The following is a 27,106-nucleotide window of genomic DNA, read 5'->3' as shown; positions in this document are numbered from 1 at the left end:
GACCCAAATGTTTCACACTGCGAGCTTGAACCTTTTGTTTACTGTACTTTATTTTCCAAGAGCAGTATTTTCAATTTACCATAATAGTTACCAGTGGTGAACTAAAGAAGTGGTATTCGAGCACTGTACTTGTCTAGAAAGGGTACTGGAGAGTAGTTGAATAAATTAAGACAAAACACAAACAACTGTTTTTTTTTATGGGCTGCTTGAATTGACTGTATGTTTTTTTTTTTTATTTATTTTTTTCTTCTGAGTATTTTTTTAAGATATGGTGTCTTACTTTTAAGCTATGCCATGTTACTTTTAAGGGAATCATTTTTGAAAATAGCTTACTAGATTTAGTAAACCTATCTTGGAGAAACAAAAATACAAGATCTGTGAAGATATATTATGGAAATGTTCATATACATTAATGGAACTAATACTGTTTAAAATGTAATTTAAATGTAACTGAACACATTTTATCTCCTACAGGTGCACAGCTATGGAGATATATCACTAGACGGTAAGTCCTAATTTAATCTGAAGTTAACATTTCTTATTTTAATTACTTTTAACCTAATTACTGTTTGTTGGTTTATTCTCTAACTGCATATTGATAGGTCTCAGATGTTTATGAGACAATGTGCTTGAAAAAAGATTATCTTTCTTTGAGTGACAGTGGTGTTATTTCTTTTATCTTATTGACCCTCTTGTCATGCTTGTACAGGCCTGCCAAGTTTGCACATTGCAGCTTTTGCACACACTTTCCATATTGCTTGACACATGAACTATGCAGGTGAAATTTGCAATCAAGCTTAAATCACAATGTGGCTGGCCTGCTTTGAGTTCTACTGTATCTTGCAGTACTGGATTGGACCTTAAACAGTGCCTACAACACCAGGGAATTCACTATTCTCTTTCCATTTCTGAGTTACTACACTGCTGATTGTGCTGATGCTCTGTAACTGCTTACTGTGGCAGGTGTTTTTCTGCTTCAGTTTAGGACAATTTTTTGAATTTACTTTGCAAGACAAGGCTGCTGCTGTAGGTGTTTATTCACCCCAGGCATACAATGAAATGGTTTACTGATTGTCTGGTCAGTAGACCTTAAATCAATCCATCCAAACTAGGGAAATGACTATTTTCAGTTCTGAGCTACTGTGTGCTGGATATGATCTTAAAACAATCCCTACATGACCAGGGATGTGACTATTATCTTTCCATTTTTAAGTAAATGTACTACTGATTTTACCTAAAAGCTTACTTTGCCAAGTGTTCTGTTACAGTTTGGTGCATTTTGTTGCAAGTTTACTTTGTGAAATAAATTAAATATGCTAGTGTTCTGGGCATCAGCTAAACCCAGGCATACAAAGAAGTTATTTGCTGATTGGCATAAAGCTTTTTATTGTACCTGACATATTACTGTGCTTAGCACAGCACTACTGTCCATGTGGCTGGGCTGGTTTCTGCTGTAAAAGTGCAACAGTATGCCACAGTACACTCCATAATCATAAATCATAGGTTTAACTTTGACTATAGCCTCTGCTGTCCCTATGCTATTCCCCAACACTGAACCATGAGCCCCACTAGATGTATATGATTGTTTATTCCTTGCCATAGAAGACTGCAAACTGCAACTTCTTTCTGCTGACCATGCAGAGAAATGCTTGCTGCACCAAGCTGCACCTTGGTCTCTTTCTCATACTGCAGCCATTCCCTACTCTTTTGACAGCTTGACAGCAAACAGTAGTGCCTTGCTGCTATAAGTTGGGCACAGGGTAAAACTGATAAATCATTTTATACTCCAATTCACTGATATTCTCTCTACTAGGTACATGGTTCACAGAAATCCTACCTTACTTGTGTTTTCTATTAAGCAAGAGATAATTCAGTAATCTCAATGCTGGCTACTTTCTGTTTTTGAGTAATCTTACTGTTAGGTACATAAGTAACTTATAAAAATACTTTATTAGTACATTTCTGTCTGACTTTGCATAAAGACCTATATTAATAAAACTCAGCAGCTACCTTGCTCACCTACTGTACACCTGTTTCTGGAACCATGGGACCACTGTCTGCCCTAACACCATCTGTTGCCTGCTTGTTTGCACTTGGCAGTCTAAGGTTGCATACAAACTGTGTCTTGCTTACTGACAACCACTAACTTTTAAAAGACACTGAATCTATGTGTAAGAGCTGTAGATACCTGCTACATTTGGATGCTAGCCTATTATCAAAACATAATGCCAACACCCACCAGATTGTCAGTAATCACACCAAATTAACATCAGTATGCAACTCATCAAGAAATAACCTATTTTATACAAAGATATTTAAGAAATCTCTTCCTTAGCCTTAAAAGTGTTTGAAGCAAAGCCTGAGTTACAAAATCCATAGCAGCACAAATACAGTCCATCCGTTGCACATACAGTACCATTCAACACAAATATTGTAATGAGCGGTCCCTAAGATTGTAGTCATATGTTCTAAAGACTTCTTGGGTGAGCCAGTACACGTGGAAGTATCTTTGTCATAGATTCATAGGTTTATACTATGCTAATGACCACCAGGGTATTTATAAGCCTAGCCACACAACCCAACCCAGTTTTGTCCCGTATATGGTGAGGTATTTTAGTAAGGAGGTTGGTAAGGGTTATGTGGGGGGTATGTTAGCTTGGGATTGGTGTACTTAATGTTGATCACTGTCCATCAAAGAGATGGGGCCAGACCTGGACTGAATTTGTGATTTCCCATCCAATGGTCAAGGTTTCATTTGAATGAGTTCAGGGATAAACTCTGCTACACACCAATATGGAACTTAATCCATAGTGTGGGGATCCTTTAAGACACGTATTGATCTCTCCAGCATGTTCTGTTTATGTTGCAGGCAATGTTCCGGTCCTTGGATCTTGGTGTAATCTGTGTTGCAGGTGTACAAGAGAAATCCATCAGAGCTGGGTCTGAGGATACCTTATATATCAAGCATAGATCACCTCTCAGTAACCTGTAGAATAATGTGTGCAGAGATAAGGCCTTTAGGAGATCTGTAGAAGACAGAGTATTCATACCTTGGATTCTCCTGGTGAGGAACCTTTGAGGGCATTCCAGCTGTTGCAAGTACCTGGCCAGGTACATGGTGAAGGGGGCATTGTACTCAATGATGGGTCTGATAAGGGCCGAGTAGAGTGGTACTATAACTTCCTTTGACCTGGATGCAATACCCTTGCTTATGAGTTGGGTGACAAAGAATGATTTTCCCACTGTCTTGGCTACATGTTGATTGAAGGTCAGGTTACTGTTACATATCTTCCCAGATCACTAACTGCTGGGTCAACTTTTAGAAGTGTTTTATCAATGGAGTAATTAGCTTGGGTGGATGACTTCCCAAAGGGCACTATAATGCATTTCTTCACTTTGAGTTTTAATCCATGGCTCAGGCACCGATCATTCAATTGTGTCAGACCCTCTTATAGGTTGTTGGGGGAATCTGTGATAGCTCCCAACTTACTGTCACCTGTGAACTTGGAGAACCAGAGGCCTTCAACATTAGCCTTGACGTCTGAGAAATAGAAGCCAAATAAGACCGGGCCCAACACAGAGCTCTGGGGTACTCTAATGGTGACTGGCCTCCTGGTGGATGTGTTTTCACCAACTCAGACTTATTGGGTTCTATTTGTGAGCTACCCAGCAATCCAGTGAGTTATGTGGGAATTTATGCCTAACTCTGACAGTTTGTCAACAATACCTGAGTGGGGTATTGTATTGAACACTTTGGCCATGTCAAGGTAGGTGGTCATTCGAGATAGGCAGTAAGCACTATTTTCACCTCATCCATATTCATGGAGACTGTCTTGAAAAAGTCTGCAAGGCTGAGTAGGGGAGTCCTTCCCTTAACAAACCCAAGCTGGGATGGGTCCAGTGTCTGTAGGTTGTTAAATGTTGATAATATCTATGAAAATGTATTCCACGGCTTTGCATATTACACTTGTCAGAGTGATGGGTCTGTAGTTCCAAGGTTGGTTGATGGACCACAGTTATGGAGATAGATGACCGTTGTGGCCCTCCATTCACCTGGTACATAGCCTGTTTTGAGGCTGTAGTTGAAAAGTGTATTTAGTGGTTCTAAGTCATATTTTAGGCAATTTAGGAGGCAGTTTGGACACTGTCAGGGTCCATTGAAGCAGTATTTTTGGCTATAGTGAGTGCTTGCAGGACCTGCTCCCTGTTGGTAGTTGGGGGTATGCTAGAAGGGATTTCACAGGGGGTAGTTGGGGGGGGACTGGGGGGTGAGGTTTGACCTAAATGTTTCCTGTCAGAAGATTTGTTTTGCCACCCTGGTCAGTGAAGGCTATGCCATTTACCACCAGTTCTGCACACTTCTGAGTATTACCCCTCAGGTTCCTGACATAGCTGAAGAAGGTCTTGTGATTGCCCTTTGCCTGTGAGGCTATCCTGACCTGACATATCTGGACTTGTTGGACTTAATTAGATCTCTTAACTTCTTATTTAAGTGAATCAGAGAGTTCTTGTCTCTAAGAGAGTTGCGCTTTCTGATTTTGGCCATGACTTTTTTCTTTTGTTGTACACCATGTTTAGGTTAGGATTCTACCACTAGGGTTTGTTTTTGGTGTTAGATTTGGGCTTACTTCTGGTAGGTACAGCAACCTCTATGCAGCCATTAGCTTGTTCTATGGGGTTTCAGTGAATAATTCTGCATAGGTAGCTGTGTTCTCAGCATTTGCAGGAGCCTTGAATTTTGTTAAACCATCACTTAATAGGATATAGTTTGCTTTAGAATAGTTTCTAACTGTTACTGGTTTGGTTGCATTCTCGGGTTGATTATTAATTTGAGGGAGACTGCTTTGTGGTTCGACCTCAACAATGAGGATGTGACACAGTGGGGATACAACATTCTCCCATGTTAGTAAGTACCAGGTCCAGTATGTTTCATCCTCTGGTTGAAGCTTGTGTCGACCACTTGGTCCAGGGTGTTCTTGTTGATAAAGTCCAGGAAACATTGTGCCTGAGAGATAGAGGCATTGCACATTTCCAGTCTATACAGTGTAGTTAAAGTCTTCCATGAATAGGGTATTTGTTTGGATGTTGATAGCCTCTAGTAAGTCTAGGTATGAGTTGTGAGCTTCTTTGGTCATGCATTGTAACCTGTAGCTGGCTAGGACCTGGTAAGGAACCTTGTCTATGGAGACTTGCACGTGAATAAGCTTTAGGGACATCATCATGTTTAACCAACTCAGAGTTGCACTTGATACTAACATATACTGAGACACCTCCACCTTTAGCCTCTGTTTGTACTGCTAGTGGTCAAAATGTGTGAAAGGCACTGTGGCTTTAAACCAAATCTCGCTAACAGCATAGATGTCTACATCCTCCAGAGTGAGGAGATCTTGTAGTGTGTGGAGCTTCTTGTTTAAGCTCCTAGCATTGAGCAGAAGTACACCTTAAGGTTGCTTTGAGTTTATTTTTTTGATTATGCAGGTAGTTTTGTCAATTTGACATTGCCTAAAAAAGGCTCTAAGGGGGATGGATAAAGTTTAAGCTAATATCTGAAAACCCAGGGAGGGCAGATGCAAACCATCCTTGCCAAAGCAACCTGGTCTGTTAACCATGCCCTCACATGCTGACAAATATTGGATCCCCTTGGAGTGACACCAGAAGCCAAGACAGTTATTAAAATCAATCATTTTCTGTTCAGACTGTAGTATCATTTAGGTGAAGGTAGAATGCTGCTCAGTGCAGGGCACATACCTGTTTGTGACACATATTTAGACAGATCCATAATGTATCTTTTCATAGAGTCATAGATGACCCCACAGTGAGACACAAAGATGCACCACTCAACAGACTGATCAAGGCAAGGGTGACAGTGTGCTGCCTGCCAGGTGCCAAGCTATGACAGGTTATTAGGACTCTCAAGTTCCTTCATCCCAAATGCACATATGACAAGGTTATCGCTCATGTGAGTGACTTGAGATGCATATTCTTTCTTGCTATTGTCTTACCCAAGTTTCTTCAAGGTTGCACTACATTTTAGGATTCTTAGTTGGGGGTTCATTAGCATGATCATCTGTTGTTGTAGGGTGACTAGGTGCTGCTAAGTGTTGCACATCATTCCTGAAGACTGAGCAGGTGTGGGACAATTCTTTCTTGAATACAGAGCAGGTGTCAATCAATGGCTGCACTTGTCTCTTGAATAGCCATAGTAGATTTCATTAAGGCCTCGAGCATTCTTTTCATTCTGAAGAAAGTACAATAGCTACATTTTAAGTTCTCTCAGTTTAGCAAACGAAAACACAGAGTTTATCACACAAGTTTTTGGTTTTATAGAAAAAGTTTGTCAGACAACCCCTTTTTACTGCAATGAGGATTCTTTTCCCAGAATAAATCTGTCTATCTATATGTGTGTGTGTGTAGCTATCTGTCTGTATCTGAATCTATATCTATATATCAATATACATAAAATATACATAATCTGCACAAGGATTTTAACAGTTTCCCAGTTTATTAGAAATCATGTCATAGAATACAGCACAGGTTCATGCCCTTTTAAGAGGTAGCTCCCAAGAGGTCTTCTTCTGTTAAGCAGTACTTTGATACTAGCAGAGCTTGCATTTTTGGATGAATGTAGGCATTGTATTTCTGAGGAATCAGTCTGTAAAACAATTGTTTTATGCCATCTTAAACAATTATTATTATCATATTTCAAATAGACTTAGCTCAAATGTTCAGTCTTTAAATGTAAGATTTGAGCTTTAGGTTGCATCGGCATACATTACTTTATTTTTTCTTTAAGAAAATTAACTGAAAATGTGCTTCATTCAGTCAACATAAAAAGTAGCTTTGAAAACATCAGTCAAAGAAAAACAAAATTACAAAAGAAAAAAAAAAAACTTGCCTTATATCTTTAGTGCAAAAACATATCAGTAATTAAGTTAAACAGTACCTTATTTGATAAGTATTTATGCTGAAGCCTTCTTCCGTTCTCTATATGCTCCTGCACTATAAAAAATTCCAACAGGTTTTTAGTCTGGTTGCAATACACAATCATAGTGGGAAGTTCTATTTTACATCAGAATTCTAACATGGTAGAGACGTCTCATCTTTTCCAGAACGTTCATTCTTAGGCCCTTTGTCTGCCTCTTCTCACTTCTTCCTTCTTTCCTTATATTACGTTTGTGGAGACTCCGGGCAGTCTTCAATAAAGAGGTCAGAAAATATACTTTCTCATTGGGTTTTGTCACTTATTATAGCCATATAAGCATCCACAGCCTGGTAATTGATATGGTGACAAATTCCCTGCAGGTGGTGTGCAGTTATAAGGCGTATTAGTCATGATGTACCCCATGTCTGCAAGGTTATGTTTGTGCTTCACAAGAGAGGCACTGTGTGTGGTGTTTTCTCTTTTCTATGTGGTTGTGTGTCTGTGGACTTAGTATATTTAAATAAGGGTGAGTATATATATATATAAAAATGAAGGAGTATTTGCTGTATATGAAATTTTAGATGAAATGTGATTCAGGTAAATACCTTTTGGATTAAGTGTGTTTCGTGAAGTGTTTAGATATTTTGTGGTTAGATAAAATACATGTTAGATGAAAAGCAATATGCTCATATGTTATTTGCTCACACACATATACTCATACACACACACACACACACACACACACACACACACACACACACACACACACACACACACACACACACACACACACACACACAAAATGTATTTATGCTTTTGTACATATATTTATATTTATCTATATATCTATTTATATATATATATATATATATATATATATATAGAGAGAGATATATATATATGTATATGGGAATATGGAGGTACATTGAACACACTCAAGATTTGATGGATTGGACTGAAAACATTGAATCCCCATTAATTTGTATGTAACACTATACCTACATAACAAACACCAACAGACACAGACACACCTTCAATACTAAACACTAAAAATCAAACATCACGTAACAGGTGAAACCAAAACAAAAAACGTTGCCCACTAAACTGCATCCTCCAGTATTTAATTCTCAAATGCATGCAAAGTAAAACAAATAAACAAGCAAACAAATAAAACAAAAAAATAAAACAAGTTTTTGCTGGAAAGCAAGCCCCCTGCACTCCCTGCCCTCCCAGCAAACATGAATACACTAACTTTGAGATTAACTTTATTTTCAAAGTAAAGGATTCACCATGGGTTCAGCATGTGGGGGGTTGTTTACAAATATTGTGATGATTCAGTGGGAGAAAAAAATACCTGTTCCTATCTGAACTTTTTTTCCCTTGTTGTAAGTTCTACACAAATTTTCTGGATGACATCTTCATTCTCTGGGACGGCGGTAAAGAACTCACCCCAGGGTTTCTAGATTATATTAACAACAGCATTGAGTTTCTCAAGTTCGCACATGTATGTGATGACCATAATACTGCCTGTCTTGACATTTGGCTTATGAAGGACACAACTAACCAAATGTTTGTGTCAAAGATCCACAGAAAGTGCTGCACCTACTCCAACAGCTTTCTTCATTTTTCCAGCTCCCACCCATTACCCCAAAAAAGAGCTGTGGTTAAAGGGCAGTTCTTTAGAGATGCAAGGAAGGTTACCCTGGGCAAAGCTTTCTAGGATGAGTGTTGTGTGTTGAAAGACATGTTCAGGGTATGGGGATACACAGTAGACTTCATTGATAAATTGATGTACAAGGACATCCACAAACAAGAATAGACTGACATTGTCCCAAATTTAAATAACAAGATGATTGTGTCTGACAATGATAACAATGGTATTCATGACACCCAAGCCATTACTCACCCCCACTATCAAGCACCTTTTAAAAGTGGTTTTACCACCATTTTTTGATAGACAGCTATGCAATTAAATACATTCTGGTAAAAAAATTGTTCAGTTTTGAGTACTGACTAGGTGGTGAGAGAGAATGTGGGGGTATAGCCACAAACTGACTATAAGAGGGGGAAGAATCTCAAGGTGTTGCTGGAAACAGGGATATATATATTTAAGGCAAATTCGAGCCACAAAAATGTTGGTATGAGTAAGTGCAGTCAGTGCTCCTAGTGCCATCATATGTTGATAAACAAGAAGTGCACCATTAATAATAATGCCATTGCAATTAAGGGGCACTATGATTGCAATGTACAACGAGTGGTGTACTGCACACTTTGCTTGTTATGTCTAGGTTTTTACATTGGCAAGACTAAGAGAAGATTCAGAGACTGGATGTTTGAACATTCATTTGACATTAAAAAATAAAAGAACATGAAGGCAGTCTTTAAACATGTGCACCAGAATCCTGGACATCAGTTTAAATTTGTGATTTTGGAACAAGTACTATTAAATGATGGGGGTGGGGGGTGTGGACACGTGCCCTTAAAAAATGCAAACCATATTGTCAGCTGTTCCTAAAGACAGATTTGTGGCCAGGTTTAAATGATCAGTTATCTTTTGCGTGCTTGCTTAAGTTAAAGCACTGCAAAGATAATGTTTTTTCATCTTAACATTTAATGTTAAATTTTATAAACACACAGTATAAAACATAAAATACTAACTTACAGTTTTTACTTATGTGTTTATTTCTTAAAATTAATTTTAGTTTTAAAACTTATTATAGCTTTTAGTCTAATTTCAATGTCTGTTTTAAGTCTTTTATGAATGAAAGGTTACTATCAAGGGGTCGGCCCTTGTAAGGAGGCTTTGTAGTAACACAATGTTGACACATGATGGGTTTTCTTAAATTCTTTTGGCCAAAGCAGTACTTTTAAAGAGGAAGTTCTTTCATGCATTTTATCTAATGAAGTTTTTAATTTTAAGGCAAAAACGTTTATGTATTCCAGTATTTTTTAATTAAAGGATTGAATGTATTCAAGTATTTTTGAATTAAAAGACTGAACTTGTAAAATATACATTGTATTTCATTTACCCTACAATACGGATAATTTTGCTTCAGCGTGCCACTTCTTCCCTAGTTTTAAAGACAGAAATCTCTGAATTATGCACTTCACTTGCTACAAAATTACTTTCCTCCTGTTTAGATCAAATTTTGGGAGGTATTAATGCTAAGGTGAAAGAGGCATCAGAGGCTATAGTAGCACGTAAACTTAAAAAACTTAAGAGAGACATTACGGACTAGGTTAATGGTTCCGCCTTTCAATCAACCAATAAAAACAGATGTAAGAAGGGCGGGCATTCTCTCTCTCTCGAGACATTCGAGAGAGAGAGAGAGAGAGAGACATGGTTTCGTTTGCATTTTCTGAGGCGATGGCGAGTTCCTCAGAGTGGGAATCTGAGGAAAGAGCTTTTCCACCATTACTGAATGCCCAGCAACCGAACTATCTACAAGAGAATTTTTGTGATGGAAGACGTAATGGTGACAACATGAGAAAGAGAGGTTTTTCAGAAACGTCTAGGGGAGGACATTCCACAAACTTTAGAAAGAAAAAGAGATGGTGTTATTTTTTGCATTTTGACTGTTGTTACTGGGCACAGTTTGAGTGAGTGCAATAATTTGCTAATGAATATTTCAGGTGTTAGTTTGTCGGATGCAGAACTTGCAGTTTTAAACTGTGGACTGAAATTCATTCCAACTGTTTTACCTAGACATTATAATTTTAAAGTGGAATGGTTCAGATTTATTCGTAAGTTACACCTTTCTTTTTATTTTTCACATAGGGAATGTTATGAAAATGTTGCATTAAATGAATCATCTAGTTCTGATGAAAATACTAAGGATTTTTTCTTGTGATCCAACTCATGATGAAAATGATTTTAATGCCTATTGTTTGTTAGATACTACTTGTGTTCCATCTAAAAGTGACTTCATCCCCCCTTATGTGCATGAAGGGTTAAAAAGTTTCTCTACAATTGTTAATTTTGGTGTAAAGACTGAATTTAAGAAGTTTGCCAAGGAGAGAGTTGACTATAATTTAACTAAAATGGAATGGTTAACTCTCCAGAATTTGAGTAAAAGGGATGAAATCATGATAAAACCACCAGACAACGGAAATAAAATTGTTGTGATGCATCCCACCCAATATGAGAAAATGTGCTATGATAATCTTAATGATATAAGTACATATAAGGTGGCAATTAAGCATTTTCAAGATCTGTTGAAAAAAGGATTTAGATTGGGCTATTTATCTAGACAGGATGTGGAAATAAATGTACAACTAATGGATGTACTTTAGCTAATTTTTATTGTTTGCCTAAAGTTCATAAAAATGCATATACCCTGCCAGGTCGACCAATAGTGTCAGCTGTAAACTATTTTTTACATAAAATATGTTTGGTTTTGCATAAGCATCTATTACCAGCTGCTGTTAAATTGGATTCCTATGTTAGGGATAGTTTTGATTTTTTTAGAAAAGGTGAAAGGTGTGAAATGGACGAATGGCAGTTACTGGCTAGTGATGGATGTAACAAGTTTATATACTAATATTCAACACCATTGGGGCCTGGAAGCATTACATGCATTTTTGGGTGATAGTCCTTTTGCTACTTATTTAGTTGAGTTGGTTCATTTTTCTTTATTGAATAATTATTTTGAATTTGATAAGAAAATTTTCATCAAATAAGGGGAACATCCATGGGGCCACCATTTGCCCCTATGTATGCAAACCTTTTCATGGTTTTGTTTGAATGTATATTTTTATATCATTTAGATTTTTTTAAGAGATATGTTGTAAAGTATTTCAGATATATAGATTATTTAATTTTCTTATGTGAGGGGGTGTTGATTTGGTTGATTCTTTTTTACAAGAATTACAAGTTAATAATTTTGGTTTACATTTTGATGGAGTTCAGTTGTTTTTTTTTTGGACTTGATTCTAGAGGGTTCTGTGGAGTATGGTATTAAAACCAGAGTCCACCGGAAGTTTGGTGATGAATTATATTTTTTAGATGGGAAGAGTTGTCACCCACCACATCTAATTAAGGCTCTACCTTATGGAGAACTTTTACAAATTAGTAGACTTTGCAGTATGTCTGATAAATTGGAAAATGAGCTAGATAAGATGTGTGATTTGTTTAGGCAGAGAATTTATGATATTTATGTCATAAATGAGGTCCAGCATAGATTAATATCCAGTAAACGACAATTAACAACAATAGGAAGGACAATGGGGGGTTTATCAAATGCTGTTGGGTGTGATGTTACTGGTAATAGAATTTATTTTGTGAATATGTATATCGTGTTGACAGAAAGAATAGTTAATATTATTAAATTTTAATGGGGATTTTTAAAGAATTTTAGTGACTTGAACTTTTTACCCAGTAAACCTTACTTCTCATATGCTAGCGGTAGAAGTATTAAAGACTTGGTAGTCCATAGTAAATATGTCACCCCGGGAGTTAAGAGGATGAAAGAATTTAGGAATTTAGGGACCTTCCAATGTGGAAATTGTTCTGTTTGTAATTATGTTTCTTGTGTTTTTGAAAAAATTAATAGCATTAATTTTGTAGCTAATGACACCTTCTGTTGTAATACAGAGGGTGTTGTTTATGCCCTGAGGTGCTCTTGTGATTTGTATTATACAGGGGAAACTAAAAGGTCTTTTAGGGTTAGATTACAGGAGCACCTTAGGGACATAAAAAATAATAAAATTGAAAGTCCATTGGCACTCCATTATATATTATGTCATGGGGTAATAAATAATTGTTTAAAGGGAACTGTTTTAGAAAAAATTGAATGTAATAATGTCAATGATTTGAAAAGCAGGTCGCTTTTTAAGGAAACTGTGTTCATCTTGAAGTATGATACTTTGGTGCCTAAAGGGTTAAACTCAGAATGTAATTGGAAGGTATTTATTTAGTACTAATTATGGTGTTTAATTGTTTAATAGGATTAGGTATTTAAAGATGTATTTTTGTAATGTGTTTTGTACTCTTCAAAGGCTTTGAGCCGAGGCGCTAGAGAGAATTTATTTTATTAAACCCGTGGTCTAACTGGCTTACCTTGTTTTTTATTTCCATATAGTAATGAAATCCTTTTTTACAGAAGATTTGTTGATGACCTGTTTCTTTTATGGGAAGCAACTATGGAGCAGTTTTCTGAATCTGAATACTATATTAATAATACGATTGAATTTTTAAATTTTACATCCAATGTGCCTTCTGAGAATATTAATTTCTTGGATGTTGGTATATAATTTGATGATGTAAATAAGATAATTACTGAGTTATACTGTAAATCCTGCCATGTTTATAATCTACCGTCCAGGGATAGCAGGCACCCCCCACACATATTTAATAATATGGTTAAAAATCAAGTACTTAGAGCCTGTAGATTATATGTATGACAGGAGGATTTTCAGAATCAGTTGAGTGTTCTAAATAAGGAGTTAGAAGAAAGGGGGTATGATAAAGGAACTATTACTGACAATATTAATAATGTTCAGTCTCTGAGAAATAATACTGTTGCCAAGCCATATTTCTCTAAAGCTGATGTACGACCAAATACATTTACAAAAAGGAAGAATAAATTAAGAGTTCCATTATACTAGTCTACAGATGTTTCATCTTACATAAAAAATATTAAGTATTGGAACGTCCTTACCACTGATGAAAATATTAATAAATTTATAGATGAAAGACCAAGATTTATGTTCAGAAACATGAAATCATTAAAAAGACAGTTATGCTACCCAGTTAATAAGAATTGTAGTTATGGAATTAAAGCTACAGTACCATGTGGTAGATGTTCTGTATGTCAGTTTATAGATAGCACTGCTCAATTTAAGCATCCTGATCAGGACAAAATTTACAAGTTTGATTTATTTGCCACATGTAGTACTGAGCATGTGGTTTATTTAGCTCATGCATGAAATGTTCAAATTTTATGTGGGTAAGATAGACAGGGCCTTAAGAGAAAGAATTAAAGAGCATATATATTATATTCAGAAAAAAAGTAAAGTAAGTGCTTTATCTAAGCATATAATAGCTACAGATACAGAACACAATTTTAGATTCTTACTGATAGGAAGGGTTTTTGAAACAGTGAGAGGGGGTGATGTCAGGAATATTACAGAACAAATGGAAGCCAAATGGATAATAAGGTTAAGGAGAGATCATGGGCATGTACCCTTGAATTACCACATAGGTGGCAGTACACTAAACACCAAAAGTGTGATAAGAGACTTAGGGACACAGGTGGACAGTGGTCTCACCTTCGATAACCACATCTCCACAACAGTCAGGAAATCCTTTTATGTGGCACACCTCATCACTAAGGGCTTTTCATCCAGAAAAATGGAGGTCATTGTCCCACTGTACTCATCCCTCATTAGACCCATTATAGAATACAATGCCCCATTTGGTATGTACCTCTCAAGACATCTGCAACAACTGGAAAGGCCACAGAAATACCTCACTAAAAGAATCACAGGCCTAAAGCAGATGCCCTATGCTGACCGCCTTAAAAAACTCCAGCTATACTCTGTCACATATCATCTACTCTGAGGCAATCTCTGCTTAACATACAAGGCCATGTCAAACCCAGAGCTGATGGACATGCTACATTTAAATAAATTCCAATTCCTCAGAGCCACACGCTCCAGGGATCTAAACCTTGTCATCACAATAAATAAAACATGCTGGAGGGATAGGTTCCTGACCCAGAGACTCCTCAGACTCTGGAATAGATTGCCCATACATGTCAAGCAGAGTGCCTCTTTGGCTCTCTTTAAAAGGAACCTTGACAATTGGATGGGAGAAAGGAAATTCACCCCAAGGATCACGTCAGTCACCCTGCTAGACAGGGGTCCAGGGAAGTAAATAGTGTGGGAAGAAATAGCCAGGGAATTGTTATGGTTAGGCTTGTAAAGGCCCTAAGGCTGATAGCCTAATACCAACCTATGAACCTATGGCTTAAATGACTTTGTACCAATTAAGCCAAAATTAAATTTTAGACCTTTGAAAAGGTAAAAATTGCATTGTGATGTAAGTTGTTGATTAATATATATTTACTTTTACACTGCTGGATGTTTTAAATGTTATATATAGAAAGTGTATTTTATGAAAAAATTTTAAGAGACAAGTTTATCATGTGATTAATCAGTGCTTTAGAGTTATGTATATAGTGGTTTAAGAAGGAGAGTTTGTCATTATCATCTGATGAAGCAGCAGGAGCTGCAAAAGCGCTTATGATTTGTCAATAAAACTGCATTTTAACCTGGACAATACTGCCATACTTGAGTCCGTTGGTGTTTTTCAATTTTAGTGCCATAAATCAGCTAACTAGAAATTAAATTGTTTTATATTTGAATGAAAAATGCGAAAATAAACTCATAAAAATATCTGCAGCTTGTTAGTTGGAGAATGGCAATACCACCAAAAACAAACCCAATTTAAACTATCTAAACTAATTAAAAATAAATTAAATAAAATATAACTAAGCTATAAAACTAACGAGTCATAACATAACACAACAAACTATTAAATACATTAAAATGATCTGATGATATATTACCATTAGAACTAGAATAAAAACAATGTATGATACATTAAGGAAAAAAAAACTACACTAACTACCTAAATCCCTGCTGAGTAGACACTTAAGCAGTTAACATAGCATTTTCAAGTAAGTAGTAAATAGTGCTCTAAAATAAAAGATGGCTAAAAAAACAGATAAACAAGGAATATACGAGTATCTCGTTTCTGTGACATATTGAATGTCTTATAATCAACTTGTCACAAAATTCAATCTACAGTACAAGATATTTCATATGTCATGTACCACATTATATTCTCTGTATGTATGGGGATGTGTGTGTGTGTGTGTGTGTGTGTGTGTACATATATATATATATATATATATATATATATATATATATATATATGTCTATGACATTGAATTGAAAACTGATTTAATGGAACGGCTTTTATACCGAAAGTGAAGAGCAGAAAATTTGCCTTTCCTCACTGTAGTGCAATCTCGGAATTGGTATATATATATATATATTTAGCGGGGGTGTGTGGGAGGCAGCCCCCCAGAAAACCAATTTCTATCATTGGCATTTGCGGTGTAAAGGCTGTCCGATAAAATCAGTTTTCGATTCAGTGTCATAGACTCTGTATGTATATATATATATATATATATATATATATATATATATATATATATATATATATATATATATACACACACACACACACACACACACACACACACGTGTATACACATCTATGTACACTCTGTCTCTAACATACACACACACACACACACACACACACACACACACACACACACACACACACACACACACAAAATTTGTGATATTAGATATCATGTAAATGGTGAGAGAGAGAAAGGGTTCAGAATCATTATGGAGGCAGATACACATTATTAATTTAACAGAAAGTGTAAATAATAAGAATGCAGGTGATGCATCTGCAGAGTCAAGTTGCTTGTATTAATCTGGTGAGCACTTTTTGAAAGTTTTGGTTTGTTAATGTATATATCCATATTTTGTCTACTATCTGATCGATTTATAACTGCTGTTTCAGATAAAGTTTTGCTCAAATCTAATGCTTCTTTTGCCATACAGGAAATAGAGGATGCTTCTGAAATTCTGTGGGTTCAGAGGAAGGCTACACTGCAAAACAGTTTTCAGGATGCTTTTACTTGCTGTTGGAACCTGTCTTTTGTAGAGCATATAATGGTGGAACTATCAGTGTATTGAACCAAGTTAGGTTTATCAACTGTAGTGTACATATTGGCGAAGATATTGAATAAAAGAGGTCAGGGATAGAACCCTGATTAATCAAATGAAAGTGGATTCAAAACAGGAATGTCTATTTTCTAGAGTTCATCTTGTGATCTTTTGGATGGATAACTTTCGAACTGGTTATATATATATTTTAATTTTTATAAAAAATGAATTAACATGCATGCATGCCTGTACAATATAAGTTATGCAGTAGGCCATTGCAGTTGATATATGGACACAAAAATATAATTCATCATTCTGAGAATGAATTTCTCTCTAGAGTCAAATATTCTGGTTGTTAGGAAAATATTAGGAAAATACAGGAAAGGGGCTCCACAAAGGATAAGAAGAGTGGTCCACATAAAAAAACACATTACTAAAATGAATAAAGAGAAGTTGGAGGAACTGTATCAGTCATTAGTGAATAATCTATGTATGGCTGATTGCTTTTTGTTTCAGTCTTCAACTGAATATATTTATCTTTCTTAATGTTTACAAGGGTCTTTCACCAACATCTCCATACAAATACTGCTAAAGTTCACTAGAAAAGTAATGACCTGTTTTGTGGCCATGGTGGCCAGTAGAGGTTCAATCTTTTACCTTCTAGAATATGTTTATAATCTGCAATATGACCCAGTACAAACATATGAAGTGTGAGTGATGTAGAAATTCCTAAAACTTTCTCGATATTTTTTTTGGGCAAGCCACGTAGGAAAATGTGGGGACATGACCACTAGAAATGTGTTATATGTCCCTCACTACCGTCACAATACCTTCTAGAAAACTAATAACCTCATGTTATACTGTTGCAGAGGGAAGTAATGGATTCCATGTAGTATGTTTTGTTGAACAGAGATATCCCTAGGTGAAATATAATACATTTTAATTGTGCAAAGGCACAACTTCAGTTGTTCAAATGCTTCCCTGAGAGTAGCTCCAACCTTTCTTTACTGGCTTCTGATATCTCACTGTCTTGTAACAAACTACATATATTTTTTTCAGACAAGTTAATTCTGATTTCTGCATATGTAATGTGTATATCTTTTTACCAAATCTGTGTACGTTTGCTAACAAAAATAATTTTCTTTTACAATTACACATCTCAGATAAAGTTAAAGGAAGCTGTAGTAGTAGCTGATGTTATATTCTTTCTCTCTCCAGTATTACATACATTAAGTTTTAACAGCTCCAGTACAGATTTCTCAACTTAGCTGGAGTTCAGATGTTTTGCATTTAGACCTAATAACTTATTGCAAAATTATTAACCATGGAAATGGGACTTAAATATACATCCCTTAAATATTTTATAACTGGAGACAGAGACAAAATAATTTTATTAAAAGGCTTCAGAAGCCATTTATTTATATTTTTTACCGGGGTAGTGCACTGAAAAATATTGACATATTTTAGGCTCAGCGTGGGTGAAATACAAAACATTTCACAAACATATAAAATACAGAAATGTTAGCAACAACAGAGCAGTTCAGACTAGTTACACAGAAAAAAATTCTGTATATATACATATATGTATATATATATATATATATATATATATATATATATATATATATATATACACATTATAATGAACAAGCATAGTGCAATGTACAGTCAAGCAGAGTGCACTGTACAATATATACATTAGTTTCTAAAGTGGGTCAGTCTTCAGTAAATCTTTAGATAGGACAACAGATTTGGAAAGGAAATAGGCATAATGTGTTAGGTGACATGTCCTGTGTCCGAAGCAGGAGCATTTGGCATAGAAATTAAAAGGCATATCATAATTTCCTTGAATAATAGTTTTTATTTGCATATTGCTTTAAGGCATTGAATATTGAAAATGAAAAAACATTTACTGTTAAATGAGTATGAAGGTCTACATCTAGAAGTGCTATGACATGCTGTTTTTAATTTCTCCAAGTCTTTTGGGTTTCTATTACCATGCTGGGAATGGACCCCATTCCTAAATCAAAGTACAATTAAAGTTCATGAAATTAGTATTGTTTTACTCTTTGACGTTAGCCAAAAGTGCTCTTTGCAGCACCCACAATGTGCCCATTAATGAATCCTTCTGCAATTCTTATGGTGTTACATGAATTGGTAACATATCTAAACACGATTGTAAATTCTTTTTTATAAGACCAGTTGCTCCTACTACTACAGGAACTGTCTGGGTATCTTTCTTCCACATGGTCTCCTTTCTGCCTGCAGATCCAGGTATTTTATGACTTTATGTCCCTCTGTACACAAGACACTGTAGTCACTAGGTGTTCAATGATCAATGCTACTTTTGTCTTCTTTTCTTGAACCACTATATCTGTTTTTCTAGCATCTATCTTTTGAACTGTTGGTATTGGGTGATCCAATGTGATATAAACTTCATCATTTTGTATAATTCTTTGTGGCTCATGTTTTCAGTGTTTTTCGCTACCATAATGTTTGCACAATCTCCAGTGTAACAGTCTTGTCACATTATTATGCCTTTCAGTATACAGTCCCTCTGCCATTAGTGCATCACAACCAGCAACGAGGTGTGTGACTGTTTCCAATTCAGTTTTACAAAACCTACATATGTCTGTTTCACCCACCTGCTGCTTTAAGGGTTTCATGATGATACTCCAAGGAATCCTTGGATATCTAGCTCATCAGTTCACATTTTGTGATCATCTCTGAAGATATAAATTCAGTCCACTGCATAAAAAACAAACAGATGAAGCTTTTTTCTTTAACAAACCATAATTTGTATGCAACGATCTTGCATTAGTATTTATAGATACCCAGAAATTTCTTTTCTTGTACTGTGCAGATTTAGGCTTATAGGTAGTTACTAGTCTTGCAGTCCAAGAGACCACTGAGGAGCCTAGCCCAAATTCCCAGTAGCCCCCAAACAATGTTTGGTTAAGCAATTTGCTCAAGGTCACACATAGGCAGATGAAGACTGAAGGAATCAAACCCTGTAAGACATGAACTACAGCTCACACTGCCTTAACCCTTTGCACCGACCACCCAGATATGGGCTGTAAAATCCTTTCAGAATGACTCATCCATGAGAGTTTCACACAGTTTACTTTGGAATCTGTTAAGTTCTAATTTATTAAAAATCTATTATTCCAAGTTCTAGATGGTCATATCTAGATGTTAGTAGCAGTCAGTCATGTGTATATGAAATAAGGGAAACATTTTTGTTTTCCCCAGCCTTAATACCTTTGAATAAATTTGAAAATATATGTAATAATGAGCTAATAGTCAAAACAAAAGAAGTGCTTGAAAAGGATCACCCCTGTCTTATACCTACATTAAAGAAGAAAATATTTATTGCGCATTTAAATTAATTGAAGCACTCTTTGTCTGTTAAAGATTTATTTTTGTTATGATAGATTGCTTTGGAACTTTACTATACTGTAGTACTGAACACAAACTTTTTTAACTGAAAGAAATGCTTTCATTGATTGTAACTAATTACTGATATATCTCTATTACATTTATTTATCTCCCAATATGAAATTATGAGTTGGACCAATATAGTGGCCTTAATATTTTTTTTCTATAATGGACAAAACTATGCCAATTTAGATGCAATAATTTTAGTAAGTTATTTACTATTTTAATATTAACTGATTTTTATAATGAGGTATTAGATATATATGTTTTGGCTTTTAATTTATTATTGTACCTAGATTATGATGGTCTAACTCTTTCTTAGCTGATCTGGTATATTTGGGATGTACTGACTGTCTAGAGATGATTTTTAGCATATCCATTAACATATCTAATTGTTTCCACCAATCAAGGACCAGAATGTATCATATCATTCCTATGTCTCTGCTTATTAAACTATTACCTAATTCAAATACTGCCCTTGAAGTCTAATGTCCAGGCTGTTTTCTTAATGGAAATCAACTTGGAGACATCCTAGCAGATCCTTTTAGTTCAAAGGGAAGAAAAAAATAGTTGCATACGGGAGAGAATTTAAAAAGTACAGGCTGAGAACTCTGAATTATTTAATGATTTTTTTCTTCCCAAACTTCTCATACTACAGTAGAGCCTGCTAACATCCTTCTGTTGACATAATACCTGTAGTCTTTTTAATTGGTCTTGTTCAGCTAAGACTTTTATTAGATACCTTAATAGCATGAATTTTATGAAACTTCAGCACTGCCCACTTTGTTTTACACTGACTCCTTCACCTTTTCACAGGGGTCTATATCAAAATTCCGAACATGTAAAACGTCAAACGTCAAAATGTCGAACCCAAAACATCGAATGTTGAAAATAGCGAAGCCCCGGAACATCAAAATCTTACCGAGGGCAAGATTTCGGTGGGCCGTTCCGTGGCTTCGCTATTTCCTCCACTGTGGTGCGAGAGTTATAGACCTTAGGGTTAGGGTGCGGGTTAAGGTAAGTGGATAGTTAGTATTGTATGTATGGTGTAATGTAGGGTTGTGTTTTTTTAACTGTATGTGTGTGTATTCATTGCTTTATTTGTGTATAGTTTTGTAGGGTATGTGTGCGATAGTTACGGACCTTAGGGTTAGGGTGCAGGTTAAAGTAAGTGGATAGTTAGTAATGTATGTGTGGTTTAGTGTGGGACTGGGTTTTGTTAACTGTATGTGTGTGGTTTATTTATTTTGTTGTGCTTGTGTTGTGTGTATGTTTCTTGGAACAGCAAATTTTTTCCCAGGGAAAAAATTAGTTATTCTGAGCGTTCAATGTTTTCAATATTCGAAATTCCAAGTTCGAACATATGGTGTTCGACATTTTGGAATTTCGAATATATGATATAAACCCTTTACATGGTATATAACTTCTATTTGTGTGACAGCATTTTAAACTTTATAATTAACAAACCCATCTACAGCATTTTAAACTTTACAACTAACAAACACATCTATCTCTATCAGCCTTTTTGTATGCGCTATCAACAATTTTTTCATCAGTCAGAGATAAAGGAAAACTCAAAGATTTTAGGCTCAGATATAACTCACTTGCATAACTGTTAAGATATCCTGTATTCAGGTGACATCACTTAAGTGTTGATATTCCATTTATCAGTTAGAACTGATACTCCTCACTTATATCCCAGGAATCCTATTGGATACTAACTTTCCAAAAAGAACACAAAAGGTGTACCATTCTTCTCTGGATCTTCCATTACTTGTATAAACAGGCACTTATTTTGGTTAATCTTATGTACAGTAAACTACATATTTTAAATGAGGGGTGAGGGAGAACAGCATTTAATTAAGTGGCTGCTGAATTTATGACAATGACAAGACCACAAATTCTGTAACTTCTTTACCTCCAAAACAAGAACCAGATGAAATATTTCATCATTTGCATGCTAGTATTTAACTTTACAGGAATGGATCAGTCACATTTATTTTTTATCCGTAGTGCACTTTCCCAGCTTCTTCTTTTTGGCTGTGTTGTTTTGGAATTGGTAGGACATGCTCAAGTGCATGCTAGTATTTAACTTTATAGAAACGGATCAGTCACATTTATTTTTTATCCGTAGTGCACTTTCCCAGCTTCTTCTTTTTGGCTGTGTTGTTTTGGAATGGGTAGGACATGCTCAAGTGTCTATGCATGACAGTTTCTTTGCTAATGCTCCTTCTTCAGCTGTTCATCTGGCCCTTATAAATATTTACACCATGTATACTTTTATACTTTTTACTAGACATTTTCTGTGTAACACAAGCCTGCATTTATCTTTGAGAAGTGACATGGATCATGGATGAAAAAGGCCCTTGGACCAGTCAAAATAATTGGATAGCAACGTTAAATAAATACATACATTTTAAAGGAACTACATTTAGGCATAGCACACTACTGACCATTTTTTTGAAAAAAGGGATAATGCTTTGAAAGGCCTACTCTTCCAAAGGGGGTGGGTATATATATATATATATATATATATATATATATATATATATATATATATATATTTTATTTTTTTTTTATTTTATTTTACATTTGTTGACTGGGAGAGTCCGACTGGATGCATGTCCATTTTCAGCAGAGGCCTGGGGAGAAAAGCTCCACAGATTAAGAAAAAACAAGTATGAGATTTCTACATAGCAAGCAAGTATTCATAGAAAAAAACATGATTTAACAACATTCCATAGTTTTAAAGTTACAAAATACAAAATTCATTGGAAGTTGCAAGATTTAACAAAATTCCATAATTTAAAGTTAGAGTAAAGTAGTACTTAGAATGTACTGGTTTCCAGTAATAACATTGATTGAGACAAATGTAAGTAAAAGGGGGTTGGTAGTGGATGCTAGGGTTAGTTTTGTGAGATGTGGTTGGGTTTAAAATTGGAATGTGTATAATTGCAGACTATTGGTGTGGGTGTTTGCAGGTGAGGCACTATAAGGAGGAGTCATGATTTTTCTTGAAGGGAAAGAAGTGAAAGGGATATGTAGATATGTATGTATATACACAAGCACACATACCCTATATATATATATATATATATATATATATATATATATATATATATATATATATATATGGGTTCACTATACAATCTCGAAATACTGAAATGTCGAATTTCAGTATTTCGAGACTGAATTGTCAAAAAAACCACATACACGAAAACCCACAATCACGAATACTATAATCGCAACCATTCACACACACAGACAAACCAGGACATAATCACACACACACACACACACACACACACACACACACACATGCGCACACACACACACACACACACACACACACACACACACACACACACACACACACACACACACACACACACACACACACACACACACACACACCTACCAAACTAAACAAACATAAGAACACACACAAACACACTTAGCCTACCTATAAACAGGGAGGCAAGCCCCCCTGCACCCCGCACATGGGGAGCTGTGCCCCCACATCCCCTACTTATATATTCTAACTCCGAGGTCATACTAAACACACAAACAGACAACAAACAACACCGCACACACTCACACATACTAAAATCCCTACCCATTATCCTCAAACACACAACACTTACCTGAAACCCCAGATAAATCCACAAACCACACCACACATCACGAACGCGACACCATGATAGCGGCGGATTTGACATTTGTGGATTCGGCATAGTGTAGTTTCAGTTAACTGCACTTTCCACTATTCGGTCTCGATGTACTGAATTTTGACATTTCAGTATGTCGAGATTGTCTAGTGTGTATATATATATATATATATATATATATATATATATATATATATATATATATAGGAGAGAGAGAGATTCCTTCTTGTAGTCTACCAAGCAATACAGTGCTTAACCTACTGCAGCCTTAAGTCTAAGAAAGAATGGTTTAATATTAACAGCTTAGATTTGTATCATCTCTACACAAGCAAGAAACAATTACACTGAGTTGTACCTGTTGAGAATAGCAGTAATATGACAATTTATTTGTTTTTCATGTGGCCAGGTAATTCTTCAGAAAGTAAATAGCCCCTTCTGTGCGGAATCTTCAGCGTCATTAAGGCATGTGGGTAATGAAAAATGTCTTCAAATAGGCTTTCTGACTATTTGAAATTCATTAGGTCTTTGTTGTCAAGACCAGTTGATGCCTTTTTTTACAAAAGGCATTTAAATTATCTGGCTTCTGAACTAATAAGAAATGATGAAGACCTGCAATGGCATAGCTGAATAAGTCAAGAAAGTGAACTTTTATAATATGAACAAACTGCATAGGAAATGCATCATGCTTCATTGTTTCCTGCCACATATCTGCACTTTGTGAAGTCAGACACAGATGCACACAAAATAGACAAGGATTTTGTTCTCTGCAGACTTTCTGCTATTGCTTGCAGATATATAAAGGGTTTACAGTATAATATTGTCTGATGTTGCGTTACCTTGCTTATTGGAGGATAGGAAATGCTATTTTTTGTTATACTTCGGTGGCCAAGTAAGGACAAACTAATACCATGCAATAATTTAATGAGGATTTTAATAAAATAGTTCTTTTTACAATGACATATTGTTTGTGAATATGTTTTATATCTTTAGTATAGTTCTCCTGAAAATAATATATCTATTTAACTGCTGGTGATTCAATATACGCTGTAATTTTCAGCGTTCCATTTCAAACATGTGATGATGTGACTTTATTTAATGGTATTCGTTCTTTATTTATTTCAGTTTGTGTACCGGGATAGAGCACTGACTAGTTCTTATCCAATTTCAATCTCAGCCCAGAGCAAACAATTACCTCCTAGAGTTGGTTCTTAGATACAGATCAAAATAAAAATAAACACAGTTTATCTATTAGTTTGAAATATGTCGAACTGTGTTTCAAAGCAGGGCTTGCAAAGCCCTACTGATCACTGTCTGTGCATTTACCTTATCATCCCTACTGTTTGCCTACTGTTCCTGGTGGTTATGGACATAAAGTATGTAATACATTCCTAAATCCCATTTCTGTTCACTTCTGTTTGGATAGTATTAAAACAAGAGGATTAATTTCACAGAGTAAATACAGTATAAGCCATAAAAATGGTGTACTCATTTATTTTTCAAGGGAAATTTCTACCTCATGATCCCATTTAGTCCAGTAACTAGTTGTATAATTTTTGCACTGTATACGTAGTTCCCAGTGATACACAAGCTGGTTTATTTGGACTTTAAGAGCTGTAGAACAGTGAACTGGTGATATCCAGGGAAACTAGTATCCGTTAGAGTGTAGCAGGGAGAGCAGAGAACGTAACTGACAGAAGAGGCTGCAGCATCTGAAGGCATTATTTCCAGGATAGCGTGTGCAATGTATGCCTCTAGTAATATCTCTGATTATTTTCCAAAGTGAATTCCATCAATGTACTTTGAAACAGCTGTAAAATGTTTCCATTTATCTGCTAAAGTCATACTCAAACCATGAATATTACATCTTAATAAACACTGAAGCAGATGAAGTCATCCGTCAGTCCCCAATGAGCAGCAGAAGTCTGACACAGTGCTAAAACAAGGTTTTTGGAAAGCGCATTCTATACCAAGAGAACAGAAATCATTTTTTTTAATCATTTTGCACAAATTCTCTCATCCGACCACTGAATCTTCCTCTTCCTGCTTGCATAGTCAACCTGTGTGTTCCTTCGAGGTAAGAGTTGTATGGATCATCTTTATTCTCACTGCTGGCAGTAGTTTATGGCTAGTGTCCTGCCAAAGACACAGCACCTGGCCTGCTTGCCAAAGCTCTAACTCCTGTCCATCTCACTCACTCTGGCTGCTGACAGCCTGCACTGTTTGTAGAAGGAAGAATGCCAGCTGCCAGAGAGAGGTAAATCTTTAGTATTTTCCTACCATTTCAAGAAGCATCATCTCTCTGGCTCCAGAGGAACAGCACTCATTCAACAATGTCTTGCATAACAGATAAGACCCATTTGGGGACCCCTTATTCTCATAAATACCTTTTATTGAATATTTGTGGCATTATTTCTAATCTATCTTATCACAATAAAAAAAAAACAGCTGTTTATAATATTCTACATTAAGAATACCAGCTTTTGTCAGGGATATTTTGTATGTGCTTCTACAGTGTTTACTTGGCTCATTTTACAATTTTGAGTAGAAAACTATGATTTATGAAAATACTAAGCATTTGGCATGTGCTTTTACAGAAGGAATGGCTGCACTTTTTGTTTGCTACTGTTTTAGTAGAATGTTAACATTTACTCATTTCTGACTAAAAGTTTAAGGCAAAGATCTGGTGACACAATTTTAGGTGTACTGCTTGTATTTACTAGTGTGTAGATTTTTTTTTTGTTTTGTACTTACTGGTGAACATTTACCTTCTCCCAGTGGTATTGAAATTATTGTACTGGCAATCAGGTTTCTTCTCTGGCTGCAGCATGGTTAATACTCCTGGTTCTGCTTCTTCAACTCTGCTTGTACAGAAAAATAAAAAAAAAAGTAAAATTATTGCCCCAGCCTGTGGTTAGTGACTCTGGCATGGCAAAGATGTCTCCACAGGGCACTTAGCTATTGCCTTGACTACCTGTGCTGTAGCTGTACATGTCATTATTGACTGGGGGTTAGACATGTTCTCGGGGGGCTGTACCATTACCTGTTACAAGTATGGAATTATCAGGAGAAAGAGACTGCTTGCCAAGGATTGTATACTCCCGCAGTAGGGATATTCCTAGAAAAAAGAAGCAAAAACTTAATTCCAGGGCAGACTATCAGGTTGTTTATGTATTTAAGTCAAATGTCATATCTTGGACAAAGAGAGTTTTGCAGTCAGTCAGTTCTGGGGACTACTTGTCCTTTGACAGTTCTCGTGCAAGTATTGCCAGAGAACAGTGTGTGTTTTCAAATGACGAGGATTCTGACAGAGACAAGAGTGATTCTC

General features: G+C 35.9%; 1 protein-coding gene across 1 annotated transcript in view; it reads left to right on the top strand.

Moving 5' to 3' along the window:
* RETREG1 (reticulophagy regulator 1) overlaps positions 1-27,106 on the top strand; it is a 1,271,534-nt gene that overhangs the window by 336,456 nt on the left and 907,972 nt on the right. Inside the window, exon 3 of the mRNA XM_044065221.1 lies at positions 475-505. Within this exon, the coding sequence (XP_043921156.1) occupies positions 475-505 (31 nt within the window). The remainder of the gene's footprint in view (positions 1-474; positions 506-27,106) is intronic.

Source organism: Protopterus annectens, chromosome 3.part0 (assembly GCF_019279795.1).
Source record: "Protopterus annectens isolate FY-2018-M chromosome 3.part0, PAN1.0, whole genome shotgun sequence".
Taxonomy (NCBI): Eukaryota; Metazoa; Chordata; order Ceratodontiformes; family Protopteridae; genus Protopterus; species Protopterus annectens.
Note: the sequence above shows the minus strand (reverse complement) of the source record. Positions and strands in the feature narration are given on the sequence as shown.